General features: G+C 42.1%; 4 protein-coding genes across 6 annotated transcripts in view; 2 read left to right on the forward strand and 2 right to left on the reverse strand.

Moving 5' to 3' along the window:
- Positions 1–2,135: 2,135 nt before the first annotated feature.
- On the reverse strand, positions 2,136–8,188 carry dnajb11 (DnaJ heat shock protein family (Hsp40) member B11). The gene is made up of 10 exons (XM_019867728.1): positions 7,995–8,188; positions 7,536–7,692; positions 6,788–6,885; positions 4,630–4,762; positions 4,183–4,325; positions 3,928–4,010; positions 3,573–3,630; positions 3,379–3,490; positions 3,140–3,299; positions 2,136–2,970 (listed from the first exon to the last, which is right to left on the reverse strand). Exons 1-10 carry the CDS (start codon positions 8,066–8,068, stop codon positions 2,906–2,908), a joined length of 1,083 nt encoding a protein of 360 aa, XP_019723287.1. The 5' UTR covers positions 8,069–8,188; the 3' UTR covers positions 2,136–2,905.
- A 784-nt stretch (positions 8,189–8,972) lies between these two features.
- Positions 8,973–18,415, forward strand: tbccd1 (TBCC domain containing 1). Of its 2 annotated transcripts, none has more exons than XM_019867702.1 (9): positions 8,973–9,275; positions 10,772–10,836; positions 10,903–11,169; positions 11,999–12,157; positions 12,813–12,929; positions 13,003–13,252; positions 13,334–13,520; positions 14,869–15,384; positions 17,329–18,415. In XM_019867702.1, the coding sequence occupies exons 1-9, from the start codon at positions 9,236–9,238 to the stop codon at positions 17,552–17,554; spliced, it is 1,827 nt and encodes a 608-aa protein (XP_019723261.1). In that variant the 5' UTR covers positions 8,973–9,235; the 3' UTR covers positions 17,555–18,415. The 2 variants fall into 2 exon arrangements, with proteins under 2 accessions (XP_019723261.1, XP_019723260.1); XM_019867701.1 differs by lacking the exon at positions 8,973–9,275 and adding an exon at positions 9,627–9,929.
- Positions 13,542–23,689, reverse strand: part of lcmt2 (leucine carboxyl methyltransferase 2) — a 16,940-nt gene continuing 6,792 nt past the window's right edge. Inside the window, exons 13-14 of one of the 2 annotated variants that reach the window (XM_019867696.1) lie at positions 22,512–22,647; positions 21,379–22,433 (exon numbers count right to left, since the gene is read on the reverse strand). In XM_019867696.1, coding sequence (XP_019723255.1) covers positions 22,215–22,433; positions 22,512–22,647 — 355 coding nt within the window. In that variant the 3' untranslated portion in view covers positions 21,379–22,214. Of the gene's footprint in view, positions 13,573–21,378; positions 22,434–22,511; positions 22,648–23,689 lie in introns of those variants that run through there. The other variant, XM_019867697.1, reaches the window with a different exon arrangement.
- On the forward strand, positions 18,513–21,286 carry crygs2 (crystallin, gamma S2). The gene is made up of 3 exons (XM_019867708.1): positions 18,513–18,950; positions 19,538–19,780; positions 20,970–21,286. Exons 1-3 carry the CDS (start codon positions 18,942–18,944, stop codon positions 21,240–21,242), a joined length of 525 nt encoding a protein of 174 aa, XP_019723267.1. The 5' UTR covers positions 18,513–18,941; the 3' UTR covers positions 21,243–21,286.

Genomic DNA, 23,689 nt, shown 5'->3' on the forward strand with positions numbered 1-23,689 from the left:
AAGGTGGTTCACACATGACTGTACAACTGCTGGCTCTGACAAATGTCAGTCATTAAAAGCTTCAATAAGAGTAGGGATGATGTTTGAAGCAAAATTTGAACATTTCTGTCATACAAATGTAAAAACAAGTTAACTAATGTTTTATCACAGTAAAATAAAGAAAATGTAAAGATGCCATCATCAATCAAAATTAAATTCTGTAAGTATACATATTCATATTAATGTATTTCTTGTAATGTAATTTGCGATCACCGATCACCCTGAGATGGTGGCATTACGAAAAAATAAAGCCAAAGAAAAAGAAAGACACGTGGTGTTTACCCATCAGTCAGCAAATACATTTTTGTTATGGTTTCCCTCAGAGGGCTGTTAAGACTGAAAACAACAGAAATGTTTGTCATATTGTAACATATACACACTTGCCCCTGCATTCCACCACGATTACTGTTTGTACTGTACTTGTGGGAAATGTAGTTGGGTAATGCTTTAGACCAGGGATGGGCAAATTAAATGTTGGAAGGCCCCACAATTTTTCATCCATTTTACAGGGGGGACCACATAGGACCAGACGGTTCCTAACCATATGTATGTCAGAGAAGCTATTTTAGAAATTGACAAAATGCAGGCTTAATGCACATGCAAAATACTGTAGCTTTCATGGTCCTAATGTATGTCATTATTGAGAATATATTTTTCAATGCATGTATAATAGAGCCACTATCTCAACCCAACAACAAAATATTTGAGGCAAACAATAAATTAAAAGGCATAAAAATGACCATTTAAGGGTGGCACAAAACTGCTCAACAAGAAACCATTGTATGTGCAAGAAATCATTTTGTACATTTTTTACAAAAATGAACTCATTCAAAATGTTGACATTATTGAGGTAATGTTTGTCCTGCATAACATTCCAAATCTGCAATCAAACAATCAATCAATTAATCAATCAAGCCTACTCATGTAGTTTATATAGGGCAGTAAATGACCCAGTGTAAGCATAACTAAGACATGTCTGCCATCTGGCGGTTACTGATGATATTGAAACTACAGTCCACCCTGCATATTCGCAGTTTGACATCCGTGGATTTGCATAATCACTGACACCCCCTTGATATTTTTTCATGTTTAAGATGTTTTCTGGGGTATCTCGTTGTATCTATCTATTTTCTTATTTTGGGGGGGAGGGGGGGGGGTAAATAAAGGGGCCACTCAGTGTGTGGTCTGCAGCCCACCATGTGCCAATGCCTGCTTTAGGCTTATAACAAGACTTGATGCTCACCAAATGTGGATCACGGGCCTTGATTCTGATACATCCATCCATCCATTTTCTAATCCGTTTATCTTCACTAGGGTCGCGGCCGTGCTGGAGCTTATCCCAGGTGTCTTCAGGCAGTAGGTGGGGTACACCCTGAACTGGTAGCCAGCCAATTGTAGGGCCCACATGGACCCGCTCACGATCACAACAAGGGACAATTTAGAGTGTTCCATTAGCCTGCCATGCATGTTTTTGGAATGTGGGAGAAAAACCGGAGTACCCGAAGAAAACCCACACAGGCCTGGGGAGAACATGCAAACTCCACACAGTGCTCTAAAATATTCATAGCTGAGAATGTGAGTGTGAATTTTGCTTTTACAGTATGAGTTTTTTTTCTTTTCTCAAGCACAGTGTTAATATTCAAACTGTGTATAATATTAGTGTCTTACAATAATGGTAAATTCACTTCTTTTTTTTTTAAATCCGTCTCACTTTTAATTACCAGTAACACTTTGGCCTTGTGGTGGCGGTAATTGGAAAGCTAAATATTGTTTAGGTGGCAGTGTACTTTGTATGAAATTTTAACCACAACAGTTTACAGTGCCCCCAAATGGCCCGATACATTCATTGCATACACCCAATCTCCCCCCCCCCCCAAACAATGTTATATAATTTCATGTTTATACTTAAGCGTTTAACCTGCCTTCTCTACCACTGTACGTTAATGTGGGATTTAATTATACTTACAATATAATAAACTTACTGGGTAACAAGTGCATTCCAAATGGAAGTGTTTCCTGAAAAACGCATTCATCAATTCGTTCATATATGGAACTCTATCGCAATCTACTGGAGAATTCAAGTAATAGCATCATCATCACAACCGGTAGAAATCTTTATTCATACTCCCCAAAAATCAGTTAACCCCACTCAGCTTTAAAACCGAAATGAAAACAAAAGACTAGTTAATTCACAGTTGGAGGCAGCGTTGCACTTTTGTAAAACACAAAGGGAAAAAAAATTTTGATCCATGATAAATGTGCAGCATTTGAAACGTTTATCCCATCTAGGTGAGGAATTTTATCATTAAAGTAAAAAGAGGCATCATAGAAGTGCAAAATACTTCACTAATTGAACAATTATTTTTACAGTTTTCCATTGTATATTTCCTATGTTGTTCACATGTAAGTGTGCTGGTTCTTCAGCAATGAACAAAATGTGTGAATGGAACAAAAGACCATGTAAAAGAAGAAGACGTAGCCTTCGAGACTCGAAGAGAAAACCAATTCCCCTTAAAACCTCTGTTGGTTGTGAACATAATGCCAATTTGTGTAAAAGTCAAAGAGCAAACTTTCCCTGGATTTATTTGATTTATTACAAAATCAAATTGGCCCCAGCGCCCACTTCTTTTATATAGCCTGTAACCTTAAATACACCTAAAATGTGGTTTTGGAGGGTGGGGGGTGCGCAGAAAAGATTGTTGAAATGTAAAAACGAATAAATTCAAGACATCCTGAGTTGGGAAAACAAAACAAACATAAATAGACTGCGGCCAGAAATGTAGTGCAGGTCACGCTCGTCCTGCTGCTGCTGCTGTTGTAGTTTGCATGTTGTTTGTCATGTACGTGTCAGTCCAAGCAGCATATGCTAGTAGCCTTGTAGTCCATTGTATACCTTCTGTATGGAGCCTTGCTTCAATAGGTTACGAATACCTGCAGAAGGATTGAAATCGTTTATCGTGGTCAGTCGAACGTCAGTTAAAAACAGTGACTGACAAATCTCTTATAGCAGCACCGAAGGCAAGATTTACACAACAGTGGCCCCAAATGAACAGTACAGGAATTTTCTCATCGATTCTTTTCATAAATGCAAAGCACTTACCGTTTTTCTGCTTTTCATCCATCTGTGTTTGAGGAAACTCTACGTCAAAGGTGATTATAAGAGACCCACGGATGTTGATATTGTCGAAGTTGGGCAGGCCTTCGCCTTTCTTCCACATCCTGGCACCAGGCTTGGTTACCTTGTCCCGCACTATGTGTACCTACCGAGCAGAAAGAAAACGGTTTGCAGTGCTTTGACAGCACTTTAAAGAGAAAGTGAGCATAACAGACGAGGAGTACCTTGTGTCCGTCCAAATGAATGATGTCCATCTCAAAGCCGACCAGTGCCTCCACCAGGGAGATGGTGACGTTGGTATACAGGTCATCTCCCCTGCGCTCAAAGACGCGATGTCTACGAAACACAAATGTCTCCTCAATGCCATGTTCTTGTGCATTCTGTGACCAAAGCGTTAAGTTATAAAGTTGGCTTGTACTTTAACACTTTGATGCGGAAACGCAGATCTCCGGGTTCTCCGTCGATGTGAGGCTCCCCTGAGTAAAACACGTATTTTTTAATAAATTAAGAAATCATCGAATGTCCCTCACAAGTTGAATGAAGTATCTAGCAAACTAAAATGGAAAGCACTTTTTTACTCATATTTTTGTCTTATTAGAAACACAAACGCAGTATATTTTTGTTGATTTCCAAAAATAAAATAAAATAAAAAATCACAACATTTGGAGAGCTGTGTTTTCACTGGCGCAGCAACCACACTGCTATTTGATCCTTTGTCATGCTACTGTGTCGTAATGTGACAATGGTACCATACTGGTGGTCCTGAAGCTTACCTTCCCCAATGAAGGGATACTCCATCTCATCTCTCACACCTTGTTCAATTTCCACCTCCAGCGTTCTCTCCTCATTCACCAGCCTGGTGTAATTAAGCAAATGGCACAAAAAGGCTCCATTGAACAAAGCCAAGTCAAGTCGAGTCAAGTCAGCTTTACTGTCAAATATGCTCTTTGTGCAACATACAGCACAGATGAAATTTCTTTCCTCTCAAGGATCGCGATAAATAAAAAAATTTAAAAAATGAGACTCACTTGACATTGGGACATTCATCGCACACCATCTCTTGCGTCATCTGGAAGCGGCCCGGGCCAAGTTGCGTGGTCCTCATCTCCGGTCGACAATTGCATTTCCGCTTTCCGGGCGCCTCTTTGGCTACGGGTTTGTTACGCACAACCTGGCCGCAAAAAAAATCAAGACATTTAAAATAAGAAGTGGAAGATTATTATGGAACTTTTTTGTTTGTTGTATTATGTGTGCCCTGTGATTGGCTGGGAACTAATTCAAGGTGTACCCCTGCTACCGCCCGAAGACGCTTGGGATAGAACTCAAGCATTCTGTTTTTGTGAAACAATTGCAGTGGAATTAAGAGGTGGATTAAATCACTGCCCAACAGAAATGCACCTAAGTCATAGTACCCATAAAAAGCCTACATAGGCATGGTGAGAACATGCCAAGTCAATGTGGGAACTTTTAGTCACCTCTACAAAGTTGCCAGCGTAGACCTCTTCAAGCGTGACCTCCAAGTCAAGTACGATGTCATTTCCTCTGGGGATGTTTCGATCCTGCTGTTGTCGGTTGCCTCCAAACATGAAACCGAAGTCGCCAAAGAAACTACACATCGGGACACAACAATTGTAAGCCAACACTGTCGTATCACCGGTTGGTCAATTTAAAATTTGACCACAATTTCCATGAAAAATATGTCTCAAAGGTCACAGAGGGGCTTCTCCTTTTTTTTTCTGTTTTCAACAAGTGTGATGATTACCATAGAACCCAAAAGTGAAAATTTCTAACAGTCATAAAATCTGAAATTTCAGCAACACTTTAGGGACTAATATGCCTCTAAGGTAGGGTGTCAACCTCAATGTTGTCACAGGCCACTTTGGAGTTACGTCTTCCCTCGGAGGGCCATTATGACAGTGAAACCACACAAATGTTTTATCGTCACATCGCATTATTACTTGTACACAACAAATTAATGATGACTAGTTCTGAAATCATTCTATTATAATAGTTTGTTCAAGTGAGTGTAAACAGGGTAAAAAAATTATTGCAGAATCTCAACGTTATTCATTTCACATGACAATTTGAAATTGCAGTACAGATTTTAGCAAGGCAAATTTGCTTTCCTGGGCCACATAAATGACGTGGCGGGGCAAATCTGACGCTTGTGCTCTCAGGTAAGACACTAAGGGCATTGCGTTTTCTTTTGATTTCTTTGTGTGGAGCTTTTTTTCTTTTTTTAATTCATGTCAGGACAGAAGGGTACCAGACATAAAAAAGAAGACAGGTGAGATAATAAAAGTTTCTGGCTATGCAAGTTTGAGTGGATGCTTTTGTCCTTATTTCTCGTGCGAGGATAGTTTCGCAACAGGTGACGTTCAACCAATGCTGTAGAACGGATTGTTTTCGACTGTAACCCTTGTGCTGCAATTTCTACGATGTTTGTAACACATGGGTTACCCCATATGTTACAATTTCTACAATTTTTGTAGATTTTTGCGTATTGTCATCTTTAAATCAAAGACACAGCATTAAAAAGTGTGTGATATGAAATGTTCCAATTCATGTTTTATTTATATAGATTTATATTTATGTTTTGGTCATAGCACAATACCGCTTTTATTGTCCATAGAGGGCAAAAATACAAAGAATAAAATAAGAACTATATGTGTATGTATAGCACTGATGCCACTGAACATGTCGAGTGGTTGAAAGTGAAATAAATATTCAGGAATAATACTTTTACAATTTTTGTAAAATTGTATGTTGCGTTATATAAACTTATTTAGATCGACTGCAACACATGGGTTAAGCATGGTACACACATACAGATAATCAGACGAAATTTGAGCACTCTGTAGCCTTCCAATGAAAGTCAAACAATTCATGGATGTCTCTGAAAGATTATCTTGACTGATTATAGTGGGTTGCAGGGTGTTTTAAGAGGGATTTTCATCTCCCTGATCTACTAGGGGCTTGTGGCTGACATTTTTCAATACAGCAAACAGGTTTAAGTGATGTATTAATTATGCCACTCAAACAAAAAAAAAAAAAATGTATGCCTCCCAATATTTTTTGTGGTATTGCCATTTTGGGGATACCTCCACAACTTTGTTTTATTTTAGTTCGTGACAAAGGTAGGTTGAATAAAGAATAGAAAAGCATTATTGTGACACGACAAGTACCAATTGTGAATATGAAACATTGACTTAATTGTATTGAGGAAAACAACTTAAAACAAGATATTCGAATTTTTAAACAAGACGAAGTAAAATGTACTCAAGTGTCATGACAGTGAATACAGTACAGATGTAAGATTTACTTTTTGAATTGACAAGTTCGAATTCTACATAAATGTAATAAAGTAATACTATTTTTATGACAGATTCGTCTCAAGAGAATTTTACTTGACACTGGCAAGTGAATGTAACTTAAAATTAAATGACTCAAATTTCATTTAAAAAAATGTGTGAATTGCTCAAGTATATTTTGAGTAAATGTTACAGGTTCTAGTGTGTGTTGGCTATCTCGATTTCACATTTAAAGATGTTGAGATGTTTAAAAACACAGTGGGTTCTACTGTAATCAAGAATCCTGATGTCTATTGTTTCCATTTATGTTAACAGGACCAACCTGGAGAAGATATCATTGTGTGAACTGTGGTGGCCTTCTTTAAGTCCATCTTCTCCGTATGCGTCATACTGTTTCCTTTTCTCCTCATCTGAAAGAACCTGTAAATGAAAAGTCAAGTCAAATTTATTTACATGGTCCCTAATCACACAAGAGCCTCAAAGGGCTTCACACGCCCACAGTTGACGAATATTAACAACGTGTGCTATCTTAACCCCACAGGACAGCAAGGAAAACTTTTTTTTTTAAACCTGGGGAAAAACAAGACCACATGACAACAGAGTGCCAGTCATACCGGTGCAAACCGCAAAACTAAAGACATTGTGACAATAATAAACCTAGGACAGTGTCCATCAACAGAAGGCATTACTGTATCATCTTTGTGAAGTAGAAGTTGTGATGCAGCCATAAATCAATAACATTATAAATATTTCAAAAACGCGAAATCACTTTTTATGTATTTATCTTCCGAAATGTTAAGCCATTGACAGCAGTGCGACTCGAATATTAGAATAACCACAAGACGTTATCGCAAATAACTTTATATTTCGGCAATATCTAGCCAATCCGATGCAGCCACACAGTACAGTTGACCAATCACGACGAGCCTAATGTTTCCACGGGCAACCGATCAGCTCAGCGAATAAAAGCCGTGTGCTCGGGGTCTTCCGGAAGACATTTCACGAAATCTGACTCTTTGTATGAATTATCACTTCTGAAGCTTTGTAGGAAAATTAAAAATGTGTCATACCTCGTAGGCAGCGCCCAAGTCGGCGAATTTATCCTGAGCTTTGGGGTCGTCTTGGTTCCTGTCGGGGTGTAACTGGAGAGCTAGCTTTCTGTAGGCTTTCTTGATGTCCCTGATTGATGCACTCTTGCTCACCCCAAGGATTTTGTAAAAATCTCGCCTACGGGAGAAATACATAAGCTAAAAACCATTCACAAATGTGCATGTACCAACACAATAATCCTGTTGCTGGGACAAAAAGACAAGTGAACAGGCTAGTTTGGTAGACAAATGCATGGGGGTTTCTTACTTACAGAACTAGCTTGTTCCATTTAATGACACAATTAACACCGAAACAAATGTAAAAACAAGAGTAGTTTAGCCTCTTGTGCACTGCACCGGTTGAACCAATCACAGTGGAACATGTGTACCAGCTGGCGATGCTGCGTGAGCGACCATTTCAGCGCAAAACCACTTACTTACCCGGCAAACACTGCAGTGATAACCCAGAGAAGCAAACAACACACACTGTACAGTTTCATCCCTTTGGTCGCCATATATAAACCCCAAAATATATATATTTAACGAAATCTTGAAAAGAAGAGCCGGCTTCTTCTGAAGGTTGTATCCAGCTGCCAGTCACAGGAAAGCCTTTTTTCCGGCTTGTCGAGGAAGTCCCGCCTACCGGGAGACGTGTCGAAACCCCACCCACATTTAAAGAGATATATACCTGTATTCGGGCGATCCTCCACAAAAAGAGTAATCAATAACAATATCTTTTGTGAACCATGTAAAAAACAAACAAACATTTTGCGGGATAATACCGATGAAGTATTGAGAATCACACTTCTTTCACTTAGTTTTTAATCATCCACGCAAATAGCCAATCAAGATTATCAACAAAATTATTAAAGCGTATTCCCGAAAGCGGAAGCCAACGACTGTGTGAACGGCCGAAAACGCGGCACTGAGTGTATGGCTTGTGATGAATTGAGATTCCACACTATATTGTCATTGTGAAGGGAACCGGTTTGGCTCGTATTGTAAATACTCTAGTTTACTTTATTTTGGACAGGGAACCTTGAGCTGGAAACAGATTGTTTCAAGACTATTTCTAATAGTGTCACCGTTTCTAGCATAAATAACATTTTGACGCATTCCATGATATTAATTAATAATGGATGTTGGCCGGTTGCATGGTGGGCGACTGGTTAGTACGCCGGCCTCACAGTGCAGAGGTCGAGGGTTCGATTCCGACCTTCCTGTGTGGAGATTGCATGTTCTCCACGTGCTGGTGGGTTTTCTCCAGATACATGTAGTGTGGTTTCCTCGCACATTATAAAAACATGCATGGCAGGTTAATGGAATGATTGCTGTTGGCTGGCAACCTCTTCAGGGTGTACCCCGCCTCCTGCCCGAAGACAGCTGGGCTAAGCTCCAGCACGCCCGCGACCCTTGTGAGAATAAACGGATTGGTAAATGGATGAATGGATGGATGTACCTAATGACATGGCAACAGAGTGTACTCATTGACGCATGCGCAGCATGGTAATAGGGGCAGCATTGTCCTCCTCTTCGCGAGCAGCGGAGGAGGGCGCCAAATAGGAAGTAGAGCAGAAATGTTCCCCAGCTTGGCTGAATCTCTCAACAAACCTCCGAACAAACTGGTGGACTTCTAACACGTGAATGGTTTGGACCTCTCAACGAGGCGCTCTCCCGGCGAGATGGACCAAGCAGACGTTTGGCCGTCGAAGAAGAGTGAAGGTAAGAGTCGCGTTTGTTAGCCTCGCTTTAGCTCAACTTGTCACTTTAGGCTAAGTTCACGGCGGTGAGCAAGTCTCGTTTGGGCGACAAATGTCCGATTTGATAGTTAGACGCGCCCCTTGTCTCTTGAGACAACACATTCAGGGACCTTCCTGTGTGGAGATTGCATGTTCTCCACGTGCTGGTGGGTTTTCTCCAGATACATGTAGTGTGGTTTCCTCGCACATTATAAAAACATGCATGGCAGGTTAATGGAATGATTGCTGTTGGCTGGCAACCTCTTCAGGGTGTACCCCGCCTCCTGCCCGAAGACAGCTGGGCTAAGCTCCAGCACGCCCGCGACCCTTGTGAGAATAAACGGATTGGTAAATGGATGAATGGATGGATGTACCTAATGACATGGCAACAGAGTGTACTCATTGACGCATGCGCAGCATGGTAATAGGGGCAGCATTGTCCTCCTCTTCGCGAGCAGCGGAGGAGGGCGCCAAATAGGAAGTAGAGCAGAAATGTTCCCCAGCTTGGCTGAATCTCTCAACAAACCTCCGAACAAACTGGTGGACTTCTAACACGTGAATGGTTTGGACCTCTCAACGAGGCGCTCTCCCGGCGAGATGGACCAAGCAGACGTTTGGCCGTCGAAGAAGAGTGAAGGTAAGAGTCGCGTTTGTTAGCCTCGCTTTAGCTCAACTTGTCACTTTAGGCTAAGTTCACGGCGGTGAGCAAGTCTCGTTTGGGCGACAAATGTCCGATTTGATAGTTAGACGCGCCCCTTGTCTCTTGAGACAACACATTCAGGTTTGACGATATGTGAAAGCGTTCGTTTTCGCCGTGGTTTTGCTACAAAGATCTCTGCAATGAGTCAGGTGAAGGTGGCAGCAGTCTGGTTGTCATGGCAGCATAAAGTTCAGTTTTAAAAGTCATTAATTCTCAGTGCAAGGTCTTATTTGGCATCGGAAGTCTTTCAGCAGTATTAAGAAATGTTAGCACATGGTGCCAAGTGGGATTTATGGATTGGAAATTGTAAAAAAATAAATAAATAAAAAATCTAAGAAATAATTGACCCGAATGACTCGTAGTAACATCACGCATTCACAATAGAGGAACCAACAAAAACAGTGATGTGGTCTTAGTTGTGGCTCTTAAGAGCAAATGCATGTAATTTATGGACTGTAGCAACTTTGGGACATGGGCATCGTTCGGAAGCTTGTCTTAAATTTAAACTCTACTGGATTTAACAAAACAAAAAATAAATAAATATATCTACATACACATACATGGAATTTGATGAACCCTGATATCCCCAAAGACATTTACATTCATTATTTAATATCAATTCATTTTCAGTTTTAGTATTGATGTGTATCTTTCACGTTTGCTCAGTGTCAGTTGGCTACATACAATATCAACAATAACATATTTGAAATAATAGATGCAAATGAATTTTTAAGAACTAGTCAAACTGATTTGATACAGTACGTACTCTATTTCCTCAGACATGGATTCAGACAGGGTAAGCATCTGGCCACGTATGGAGCCCTTCCTCCTGGGTGCCCTTCAGGTGAGTGTACACCATCAAATCAAGCATCCAGTTACAAAATAACTCAGGGGTGATCCCTTATCTTAGGTGGCGCCCTCCTCCAAGCTCAGCCTGCACTACCTTCGCAAGATGGCCACCTATGTGCGCACCCGCGATGGCTGCTTCCCGTCCTTGACCTGGCTCATGTGGAGGCACATTGCATGTGGAAAGCTGCAGCTTGCAGAAGACCTAGCATGGCTCTACTTTGAGACCTTTGACCTCTTTACTGGCCACTCACCCGGGGACCGACTGGAATGGGCAGAGTGTCTCTCCCAGTGTTCAAGCAAAAGTGAGCTTGACCAACATAGGAACGAGGTAAAATAAATAGTAATAATTTAAAAACTTTTGTTAGTTTAAACAAAAAGAAAGTAATTATTCTAATGTAATCCTGTACTACCTATACATCCTGGTTCACTTTGAGTTGCGGCCCCAGCTACTTGTGCATTTGTAAATGGAACACGTCTATTTTTAGTCCCCCGATTCCTCAGCTACATTACAGCATCCAAAGCCTATCGTGTATTGTTTTTATTGACTCTTTCTGAATAGCAGCTCTACTTTGCTTTGCTGAACAAGGGGAAAGCAGCAGTACACCAAAAAAACCCCCAACACATACCTCCCTTTATTATTTTTATTAATTTGGTTTATTTTGGGTTACAGTTTGCATCCCTCTAAAAATGGTAGGAAAAAAAGGATAATTTGTGACTTCAACTCCGGAAGCGTGTTACTGCTCATATGGAGCACATATTTTTGACTGGACTATGCCGTTCGGACCTACTGCAAAGTCGTTTAAATGTGTTGGTAATGTTGTAAAAACACTATGGTAATTTAAATCAGAATACAATCATGTATAACTGCTCCATGTGAGGGGAAACAAAGTAGGGAGGATTTAAGGTACTCTAATGCCCCTGCTTTTAGGAAAGGAGAGCCACAAGAAAAACACATGGGACAAACAGTCAAACACACAAATACTTCATGAGAACACTCACAAAGAGCACTGCCTGCCACAACACCGATACACTCACACTGAACCAAAGCACCGGCCAACTCCAGCTCCTGACGTCACTTGCTCGGCCATGCCTTTTATCGGCAAGTGTCCAGATTCACACGCTGGCATTCATGTTGATGTAGTTTCTTTGTTTCCCAGAGGTCCGTGGACACGCTGCAGTTCCTCCTCTTCCTTCACATTCAACAGCTGAACCGAGTGTCCCTGCGTAAATCGCTCATTGGAGAGGAGTGGCCCAGCCATCGCACACGCTCTCCATCTCCATCAGAACGTGAGGCCAAGACCAGCTCCCAGAACAAGGTCATCCTCATGTACTTGAACACACTCACCCGTCACCACATTAGGTCCACTTAGAATATCAGATGATAGCCACCACAAGAGCTGGCAAGGCAAGTTAATTTGTATAGCATACTTCATGTACAAGACAGTTCAAAGTGCTTTACATAAAAAATCGAAAGCATTACAGAAAGACAAACAAAATACTAAGACATTACAGAAATCACAATAAAATCATATAAAATAATAAGATTCAAATTATTAAAACCAAGCATCGATGTAGATAAATTATAAGATACCGTGCAAATGAGAATTAAACAACAAAATAGATATACCCTTTACCAAAATTAGTAGAATGACATTTAGTGGCAGAGCGATTCTAATTGCATAATTTTATGGAAACACACTTCCTCCATGTGTCTGAATTTGGTCATTATGATTCATATATTATCTGGAAAAAATAAAGCACAATTTAAAATTAAATGTTTGCAAAAGTTGAATATAAATTCTAGGAGTTACCCCATTATCCAAACTCTCACCAAAATGGAATAAGGTCTTCCATGACCCAGCCCGTATTTCTGTTGCTCTTGTAACTGAGGAGTTTTGCGAGCACACGATATGAATAAACGTGGCCACAATCGATTGTTTATTTATTTTATGTGTTTTGGTTGTTCAGTAGAACTGGGACGACCAGGCCCACCTGTCCTTTGTGCAGAGCCACCTTGCGGAGCTTCTGGAGCTGCTGGTGGAGCCAAACCAGCTGTCTGAGTCTGGTAGGGTCCCGCGTGACTGTCAGGTGTGTGGACCACCCACTCGTGTTAGCTCACATCAGGTTACTGATCACTGACCTGTGGCCTGTCTGCTCCCAGATCTCACTGGAGGCCGTACACAGTCTGGGTCTGCTCCTGGAGGGCTGGGAGCACCCGGGCAGGCCTGTCCAACCTGTTCATAGGTTGTTGAGTAGAGGTCCGCTACAGATGCATGCAGGCTACTCTGCTCTCAGCCATTCCTTCCCTCTTCACCAGCTCATCTCCTGTCTTCAACATAACCTCACTCTCAATCCTTTTGGGATAACGTCCTGCCTGCGCTCCGGGAAGAAGCTAGCCTGGGCCCAACAAAGTACCCCAAATCTTAAAAAATACACAAATCTCCTCCTTCAAGCTTGTCTTTACTTTACCTTACCATTCTCTTTGTATCTAGTGGAAGGCGCTATGAAGCGTGCCAAGATAGCCCGAAACACTCACATGGCCCCAGCTGGGAGCAAGATGGTGCTCATGTCTCAGGTCTGTAAGCAGACCCTTGCCAAGACCTCTGACAAGATGACAGGAGCCAACATTAAGATCCACCGATGTGCTGACGCCTTCATCTACCTCCTCTCGCCTCTCAGGTTAATAATGTCCACTTGCAACTCTAAGGTCACAAGTCAGCTGCTTATAAGACTGGGAATTTGCAAAGCGAACTGTTCAGTGAATAAAATGCTACTTAGTATTTCTTTCACAATAGCTTTTATATGGTCCTTTTTGTTTGTAAATGAAGAAAAAAAAAACTACCTGTACATAACCTAATGTATAAAATAATTGAATATACAGTAGCCTACTGGAAAATGTATTTACACAAGTCGGTTGATAAAATGTGTTTTGTCTTCTGCTCCATCAATCTAGCACAGGGGTGGGCAATCCCAGTCCTGGAGGGCCGCTATCCTGCATGTTTTCCATCTGTCCCTGTTGCAACACACCTGATTTAATTGTTCAGGCCTCGACAGAGCTTGCTGATGATCTGATCATTTGAATCAGGTGTGTTGGAGAAGGGACAGATGGAAAACATGCAGGATAGCGGCCCTCCAGGACTGGGATTGCCCACCCCTGATCTAGCACAATACCAATTTGCAAGCTAATACAGCCAGCATATGTATGTATACATTTCAGGAGAACAATTTTCACAGATGTAAGCTGTTGTGGGAAAAAAAAGCAATATTTTTTGAAGTCTTGAATAGAACACGATCTTGAAAATTTGTTTATCGTGGATTTTAGTATGATGGATGGACACACTCTTTTCGCCCATTTTTGTGGCTGTCAAATTTGATTTGAGCAAAATGCATTAGTTGTAATCAGAAACTGTAATCTCATCCCAGGCTGAAACTGGATTTTGTTCGGATTACAATTAAAGTCCCATTTAAAAATATCTGATACAGTCTATCAGATCTCAGTCAATTTTAGTCAAAACAGTTGTGTGTCCACACAGTCAGATACTGTAACGTCAAGTCAAGTTCTATCTGGATCTGAGACAGATTGCATGTTCACAACATGCACTTCTTTCTCAGTCTAATGTCATTCATTCATTTGTTGTCTGAACCACTTATCCTCATCAGGGCGTGCTGGAGCCTATCGTAGCAGTTTTAGGTCAGGGTGTAACCTGGACTGGTCGCCAGCCAATCACAGGGCACAAGTAGACAAACAACCATTCACACTCACAAAAACACCGAAATACAATTTAGTCTTAATCTTCAACCTGAGTCAAATCTTTTTTTGTCTCAGTGTGATGAGTAGATAATCCAGACCTGATTCGGATTTTATATTTGGCAGCAAAATTTGGTTGAATGTATGAAAAAATACTTATTTCCGTTGAATCTTAATCAGTTTGAATAAAAACTGTTTTTTGTCCACACAGTCACAAGATGCAGTGTATTGTATAATCCAGACTTGATTCTAATTTAACATTTTGGTCTTTTTCCCCAGGTCGGTTAGTGTGGACAAGTGCAGGGATTGCACAGTGGTTCTAGGTCCAGTGGAGACCAGTGTGCATGTGAATTGCTGCCAGAACATGCGCGTGGTGTGCGCGGCGGGCAGGTTTGTCATCGGAGCCTCATCCCGCTGCACGCTCCACGCCATGACGCCCACACGCCCTCTGCTCCTGCCCGGAAACACTGACATCACCCTGGGCCCCTTCCACACCTTCTATCCCTCCCTGGAGGACCACATGGCCAGCGTGGGGCTGGCGGTGGTACCCAACATGTGGGACCAGCCGCTGCTGCTGGGGACCGACCCGGTCAAGCCCTCCACTAACCCCGACCCCGCTTGCTACCGTCTCCTGCCCCCAGAGGAGTTCCACATGCTGGTAGTGCCTTTCCACATGAAGGGGGACACGTGCGAAGTGCCGGGGGGGTTTGCGACCCGCTATCAGGCAGCAATCGAGGACAAGCAGAAGAGGATACAAAGATGGCAAAAGACTGTCCTGGAGGCCCAGTTGAACAAGTGAGTGCCCTGTCAAATGTAGATGGGCTTTCAGTTCAATATTCGTCACCCACCATGAGGAAAACAAATAATTAATTTGTCAAAAAATAACTTATTTATTTCTATTTCAATAATCTGCCCCTGGCCAGGTGTGTAACACTGCCACTTCCCCAAAGTAAAACCCTTTTGAGGATGCGCGGTATAGAAGATGGACGTGTGGGTTATTTATTTATTTATTTAAGCTTTTTTTTTTTTTTTTTAATGGCCTTGTAACATAAGGGAAAAAAACGCCATCACAAACGACTTGCAAAACGATATAGCCTCTGTTGGCTGTAGTGTAGTATAGTATTTTGCATCAATTACTTCAAGAGACGATTAAGTGACTCATTGAGTATTATTCTTCTATCTAGGGGCAAACTTCACAACTGATTTTCACATTCATTTTTTTAACACTTTAGAATATAATGTTAGCGTATCAAGATACGAAACGATTTCAATTGTTTTGTTTTGTTTTTTTTTAACTCCAATTTCTTGACCAATTTGTGACGTACATTTCACGGGGAATAATAATGTATACTTGTGCAATATAGCTCTAGGCAGAATTCATAATTCAGAATTAGAGTGTGGCAAATGCCAGTCAATATAAATGGCAAACTATCTCCCAAAATAAATTGCTCCAAAATAAAACTATAAAAATTGTGTTGTAAGTTTGCCTGAAGGTATTTTTTTTTTCATTTGAAGCGCTTGCGCTGTAAATAAACATGAACATATATTTTTGAAAGACAGAAAAATGGCACTAACTGCCAGTGGATCACCTCCTATACACTTAAAATAGAGTCGTAAATGCTGTAAGATGTACATTAAACACCAAACAAAGAAGTTACCATACACAGACTGTGTGGTGGCTGTATTTTTCCATCGCATGACTGTAGTGTTTGAATGGAGAATTGAAGCCAACAGTCAATAACAAGGTTAGCTAATGTGAATGGTCGGTCACAGTAGTGTGTCACTATTGCTCGAGGGACTTGACACTCACTGTAACCCTGACTGGACAGTGTAAGAACAATCCAATGTTTTAATATGCACAACTACACTGGCCACAACCTACACTTCTAATGACATAACTTTTACAATGATAATGACAGTGTCACTCAGTAGACTGCACCCATCCACCAAGGCCAAACAGTCCAAAGCATGGTCTTCTCACACTTTGACCAAAAGTCCTAATTACACACGATATTTGCGTGAAAAGCACTTCAACAAAAGAAACCAAATACAGTGATCCCTCGCTACTTCACGGTTCGTTTATCGCGGGTTCAGTGCATCGGATTTTTTCAAACATATATAAAAATATATATATATTTTTTTTACCTGTTTATGTTAATTGGACGCTACTTTGCGGATTTTCGTTTATCGTGGGTGGTTTTGGTCCCCATTAACCGCGATAAACGAGGGATTACTGTACAACATTAACTGAGCGTGTCTATTCGTGAGTGAAGATGTTTTCTTACGCAGAAGTGGGCATTTTACGAAATGTTGTCGGTCCGTCAGCGGATTGGGCACCCACCCGTCAGTCTGTCATTTTGTGAAGCCGAACCAAACTATAATCGTCAGTCTATCTGTGCGCCAGGTTATTTTAACCGCACTTCTGTCAGTAAATTTCACCGGTCTGACAGTCCATCTATCGTCAGTCGTTCATCCGGTCGCACTAGCAAGTGTGCACGCTTTAATGCTCTTGCTGGTACTTGGGGAATGAGGGGTGGAGTGGGGTGGGGATACAGCATCCCTCACATTCGTCGAGAGACAAAGTGCATTCAGTTACAGTCGGACATTTCAAACTCAAACAGAAAAAAGTTCATTAATGCATGAACCGTTAATAACTACACAAAAGTGTAATAAATTAAACTAACAAAGAGCTAGCTTCTTTTGGTCACTTCTAAAATGTGTTCTGTATTCGTTCTGTAGGGAGCAGAAGTGCAAGTTCCAGGAACTGGTGGAGGCCAAGTTCCACGACTGGCTCTTGGAGACGGGACACAGGCAGGAACTGGACAGCCTGATCCCGCCCCCCGAGTCCTCCTTGCAGGTCTCCAATGGCGCCCTGGTGAACGAGACGACGGTGAACGAGACGACGGCGAACGACTCGTGCATTAAGACAGGAGGAGCGGTGGGACATTCGCCTATGGCTTGTTGAGTTGTTGACCTCTCACCTTTGTGGTATTTATTTCAGTTGAAGAAGTTGATACGGACATTCATGGCAAAAAATGTAGGGATTAAACTTGAATCCAAGGCTCCTTTGTTGTTGGAATGTGTTAACGACAGGTCACTTGTATTGACGCTATTTTCTGCATTCAAACTAATGAAGGGAAAACCAGTAAATTCTGCAGTTTACATGAATTACATAAAGATGAGCCCTGATTTGAGAACAGACCTCCACCAAAATCTGAAATCCTTTAATGCACAAATGCTCCAAATATGAACGATTTTTAATACATTTGACGTTTCTTGTGACCATCAGAGAACTTTAAAATGTAAAATGGTTGATAAGAAAATGTTTTCCCATCCTTGATTTAGTTGATACTCCCTTGCATGTCTGAATGTTAACGTTAGGATTAATGTATTACTGAATAATTCTACTACTGCAGTTCGTGTGGATTGTCATACTCTATCAATGAGATCACTTTTTTCCCCCTCATCATGGGGAAAGTAGTTCCTTATTGTGAGTGCGACTGTCTTCGCTCATTCACCAACCAACCACGTGTGCTTCAAAGTATATTTTTCTGTCAGTCACTGGAATTAACATGTATATTATATTTTTGTACTCATCCTAACGGCCACCTTGTTTGCACTTCATACCTTTGATATGTCAAGGTTAGCTTCCTCTGTACATAGTGAGCCATTAAAAAAAAAACCTGTCATATTATTGCTTACATTGTTGTTTCTCGAAAACAATGAATGTATGCTGCTGTCACACTTCCATGCAGCTTTTAAACATGTATTATGCTTGCTCTTAAAAAAAAAAGAAATAATAATAATAAAGATGCTCACTTCAGTGTACCAGTCTTGTGCTCTTTTCAAATTTGGAATTATACACATCTGTTTGAATTGTTTGTAAATTATATACCATAATTAAATGGTGCCACGGAGCAGTATCTGGATGCATCCACAAGGCAGAAATAAGTCCTGAGTTGGCAGCTCATCCCTCGCCAGGTGGGGGCAACCCGGCGTAGCTGGCACATGAAATTATGGTGAGGGGAGGGCAGGCACTGGACGCAGCCAGTGGACAAGTGGGGTCATTGGACGCTTACCATGCCCGGCATTCATTATGCCATAATCCTTCCTCGCTTTTCTGGAAAAACTGAATAGCGCTAGAATCACTGACTCAATTTTTGGATCTCATTTTCATGACAAAGCGATTGTTCCTCTGTTTGCCTCCCACTGTTGGCGCTCCCCAACGTGGCGAGGCAGGGCTATAAAAGGGAGCGCTCAAGGTCTCAGTGCAACATCGAGACCTCAGGGCAAACACCGACCACTGCTGCCACCTTCGCATCATCGAGCCTGCGTCGCAACAAATATCCAAGATGGGCAGGGTGAGTTTAGGCAAAGCTACATGAAAAATTTTGCTGTTTTCGTCTGGCTTCCCAACTACTCGGCCTTGGGATTGAACACCTCTAAATTCAAATGTAATTCTTGGCTGGACAGGCAACTTTGTAGTCTATCTTGGAGATGCCGTTGGAGGCATAGTGATTCCCATAGCTGAGTTTCGTGCTCATGGCATGGAATCTATTTCCAGTCAATGCGATTCCAACTGGTCCATGGTGTAGTCTGTCTTTCTCACCAAGTCAGGTGGAACTGAAGATTCCACTGGTAGTGTAGTGATTCTCACAGCTGGCATGGAATCCATTTCTATGAGAGTCGGACTGGTGGTTCCAACTGAATTCCCTGCGTTTGACTGGCACTCAATCCAGGCCGTGGTCTATCGCCTCTTGCCTTCAATCAGCTCATGCAGAGAATTCCATTGGCAGTGTAGTGGTTCGGGTCATCTGCTATGACCATAACACAGGATAAGCGGTAGAAAATTGATGGAATTCTTCATTGGACAGGCAAATCGTGGGGAGGATATTAAAATCATATTCTGATTCGATGGAAGAAAATGTTCTACTGTCCCATCCTGCAGATTGTCTTCTATGAGGACAAGAACTTCCAGGGCCGCCGGTACGAGTGCGACAGCGACTGTTCCGACTTCCACACTTACTTGAGTCGCTGCAACTCCATCCGCGTGGAGAGCGGTGCTTGGGTGGTATACGAGAGACCCAACTTCCTGGGCTATCAATACGTCCTGACCCGGGGCGAGTACCCCGAGTACCAGCGCTGGATGGGCCTCAACGACCGCCTGAGTTCCTGCAAGATGATCCACTTTGTAAGTCCAAGCCCGATTGTTGTGCCCACGTTCACTTGGAGGACTTGAGTGTTGAAAGAGGCGATTGTATTGATGCCGCATGGTACGAATACTTTTTTTCAACCTCGGCAAGATTTTGGTTGATCACTACTTTACGAGTAGTGTTTGATGTTGTCAGGTCCAAGAGTGACTCATAGCAAAAAATGTGTCTTGTGCCAGCCTAAAAACAACCAACTTCTGACTTTCAAAAACTCAAATACAGTGATTGCACTCATATTTGCAAATTCACCTATGTCACGGTATTGCTTTGTTGCCATCTTGTTACCACAGAACCATGGTGAAGTGAGCTGAGGAGTTTCATGTTTTGATTTGCCGCCATTTTGTAGGACCTTGGTGCCAAGGAACTTTATTGCAGTGAATGTAGGAGCTTTATGTAGTCCTTTGCCACCATCTTCTGGAAACGTACCCAATTATGTAACTTTTTAGGATGTAGTCAATTACCATTACAGTACTTACAAATGTTTGCAATTCGTGGCAGGGTTTGTTTTAATAGTGTAGCCAACACCAGCAGCAACTGACATATAATTCAGTATGCGTATTTCATATTGACAGTAAAAATCAATTTTTACTTTTCAGCTGACAGGACATTTTTGTGCATTAGTGGTGAAGTGGTACATGCAGTGGCCTTTTATGCAATAGGTTCAATTGCCAGCCAGTGCCCCAACACCCAACCAGCCCTAAGTCCCCAAAAATCATGGGTGGGTTACATTGCAGCAAGGGCATCCTGCGTAAAATCTGCACCGGATGAAAAATGCGAGTAACTGCTATGGCAACCCCTGATGAGACAAGCCAAAATTTGCAGCATTTAAATTTGTACTTTTACTACTTCTACTAAAGTACAAGAGTGAAATCAATACTTCTACTTTTACGAAAATCTTGTTTTGCACATGTCACTGTATCTCTATTTAGTGCAGCTTGTGAACATATTTGTCCTGCTAAAGCAATGCCCGCAGCTGCGTTCATAGTTACCAGCAGTCATTGACCTCCCCAGAAATCAATCTACCTGTACTTTGACAGGACCCATATACAACTGATTGTGGATCTCCAGGCAAAAAGCGAATCTAAGCCTCCCCAAATGACATCCAAACCCAGTTTGAGTTGCCCTTCCGAGTCGTTTCCCTGACTATCCCCGTTCCTTCCATCATTGCAGACAAGCGGGGGCGTCTACAAGATGCAGTTGTACGAGAAGGCCGAGTTTGGGGGCAAGGCTTTCGAGGCCACGGAGGACTGCCCCTCGCTCCTGGAAAAATTCCGCTGGAGGGAGGTGAACTCATGCAAGGTTTTCGACGGCTGGTGGGTGTTCTACGAGCACCCCAACTACCGCGGCCGTCAGTACTTCCTGGAGAAGGGCGAGTACCACAAGCCCGGCGACTGGGGCGCGGCCAGTGCTGCGGTCCAATCCTTCAGGCGCCTCACTGAATGAGTCGCCGACCCATGGCCACTCCCCACCCCACGCAATCGACACGATGCTACGTGATGATCCGTGACAGGAAATGAGAAGATTTTCAACTGAGGTCAACAAAATAAAAGCCTGTCCAGAAAGCAGACAAAGACGTCTCTAATTTTGAAGTTTCTGTAGTTTTGCAAACATTCAAAAAGTTGGGCTTGTGTACTGTATGTTTTTCGATGAGTATTCAACGTGAATGGAAACCAGTCCAGGGTGTAGTTTGTATGCAAGTCAAAAGGGACAGAAAATGCATTTGCGAGAGTAGTGCTTCACGTAGTTGACTTTTACGTTGATGACTTGATGTGGCGTGATGTGGTTTACAAATCTAATTTGAAAACCCAACTATACAGTTAAACCTCAACCTTGCCTTGAAACTCTACCCTTGGCTTTCCACCCTGATTTGGAACCCCGATCTATATTTGAAACTTTAATGTGAAATCCCCAGCCTAATCCCAAACCTTACATGAAATTTTTTGAGACCCTAACCCTAACCTTAGAAATGCCAATTTGAACTGGAAATCTTAACCCTGGTTTGAAAACATAACCTTGTCTTGAAACCCGAATCTGAAACTACTTCGAAACCTTAACTGTGCCTTGAAACCTCAGTTGATAAAACTAATTTCATGTAATGCAGCTTTAAAACCATAACCTTAGCTTGAAACGTCAATTTGAAACCCTACTTTGAAACCTTAGACAGATTCCCTTATCCTGTTTTAAACTCTCCTTTGAGACCTGGAATTAAAACCCTGATACGAAACCCTAATCCTTGTTTAAAACTGTAACCCAGGCTAGAAACCTGAACCCCGGCTTGAAGATGGGGCTACGATCCAAGGCAAGAAGTAACACGTTTGAACGGAGGTTGAGAAAATGAAAGAAATAAAAGTCTCCCCAGAAAGGACAGTGAGATGTCTCTGATTGTTTGTGTACACATTTTTGCAAACCGGCAAGTTAGATGACAAACTCTTGCCTGGTCACATCGGAACCCCTTAAAGTCAGTTCGGTTTCTGTCAGTGCCGGGCTGAGATCCACGGTGACAAGTTGAGGGTTGAAATGAGTCCCAAAGGAGAAACAGTTGCCTCCTCCGCCAATCAGGATCAGCTCCGCTTCCTTTTGGACCATCAGCTCGGAGCAGAACGAGTGCAACATTAGAGGCCACGGCACTGAGGCCTAACGGCAGGAGAAGCACCAGTGAGATTCCCGACAAGTCTATGCGATGAAATCAGGTTTGAAGCAATTTGAACTGACCGTGATCAGACGGAACTCGACGCTGCAGCGCCTGGAAAGGTTGATCAGGGCCACCCCGGGCACGCTGTCTGAATGCAGCCAAACTCCGCCCACCACAATCAGGTGATCGCCAATCACATGGGCGCAGTGCGAATATCTACAGTACAGTACAGTTTGCTCAGAATTTTCAAAAATGTGCTTTACATTTGCTTTATCCTCCTGGGACCTGGCGTCCACATGTGTGGACATGACGTTTTGGGTTGTCAAGACTACAATGTTAAATTTTGGACTACAAGGGCCTGGCGTCCACTTACGAGGACGTTACATCATGTAAAAAGATTATTCTTTGTTTTTACACTCATCAGGTCCCAATTAGCCTAAATATCAAAGAGAAAATAAAAATCAAATAAAAATGCATGCCTTGCAAGAGTTCAGGTCTTAGGAGGTTAAATGTTCTATGTGCCTCCATTAGCATGGCATTCTGATAAATATTGTGTTTGTTGGATGCGGACTAAGCAGAAACATCGAAGTGGGTTTTTATCCATCTGAAGGGAAGGCCATTTTTCCACCAAAAATGGGGTTCAAGTAAGATCAGTTCTCAACATAAACAGTTCTGACGAACGTGTTCGGATTGGCGACCCAGTCCTGTCTCCCACACACGCTCTCTCTCTCTCTCACACACACATCTCCCTGATACTTTGCATACTCCACAGCATGTCTACTTGAGCAATGACGTCCCACGTCTGTCTTGAAGCACTGGTACTTTCTTTGTGCATTCAAGACATGCAACAAGAACAACAATCAGACAGACAAACTTCACCTGTTTTTCTTTAACCCTTTCATGCACCCTGTAATCTGATAACATGATAAACTGTCCACTGTACTAACCACGAGGGGTTAAATTGGCTGCTCTCATCGCCAACCTTAAGACAGCACTATTCTGATTGCTTACTAATTTCTGCCAAAATAAATTCAAGCAGTTTATTCCTCAGCTCCTCTGAGGTAGGAAGCTAATGCAAAGTTTTAGACGCTGTGCGTTGTCGCCATAAGCCATTTTTTGCTGAGTTGAATGGATGTGTACCAACCACAAGTGGGAATGTACTTGAATAATGACTCACAATTCCACGTCACAATGGCGCCAAATTCAAATACCCGTGTTGCTTACAGGTCTTTGCCTTTCAAAAGACATAAAAAAAAAA

The sequence above is a fragment of the Hippocampus comes genome, unplaced genomic scaffold (assembly GCF_001891065.2).
Source record: "Hippocampus comes isolate QL1 unplaced genomic scaffold, H_comes_QL1_v1.1 scaffold27, whole genome shotgun sequence".
NCBI classification, from domain to species: domain Eukaryota; kingdom Metazoa; phylum Chordata; class Actinopteri; order Syngnathiformes; family Syngnathidae; genus Hippocampus; species Hippocampus comes.

Coding starts and splice junctions, on each gene's coding strand:
- dnajb11 (XM_019867728.1), bottom strand. CDS start 8,068: ATGGCGACCAAAGGGATGAAACTGTACAGTGTGTGTTGTTTGCTTCTC. Junction 3,631..3,927: donor GTATCCCTTCATTGGGGAAG/GTAAGCTTCAGG, acceptor TGTTTTACTCAG/GGGAGCCTCACATCGACGGA. Junction 3,300..3,378: donor TTCATTTGGACGGACACAAG/GTACTCCTCGTC, acceptor TCTGCTCGGTAG/GTACACATAGTGCGGGACAA.
- tbccd1 (XM_019867702.1), top strand. CDS start 9,236: ATGGACCAAGCAGACGTTTGGCCGTCGAAGAAGAGTGAAG. Junction 12,930..13,002: donor GGGTCCCGCGTGACTGTCAG/GTGTGTGGACCA, acceptor GTCTGCTCCCAG/ATCTCACTGGAGGCCGTACA. Junction 13,521..14,868: donor TACCTCCTCTCGCCTCTCAG/GTTAATAATGTC, acceptor CTTTTTCCCCAG/GTCGGTTAGTGTGGACAAGT.
- crygs2 (XM_019867708.1), top strand. Junction 19,781..20,969: donor CCTGCAAGATGATCCACTTT/GTAAGTCCAAGC, acceptor CCATCATTGCAG/ACAAGCGGGGGCGTCTACAA.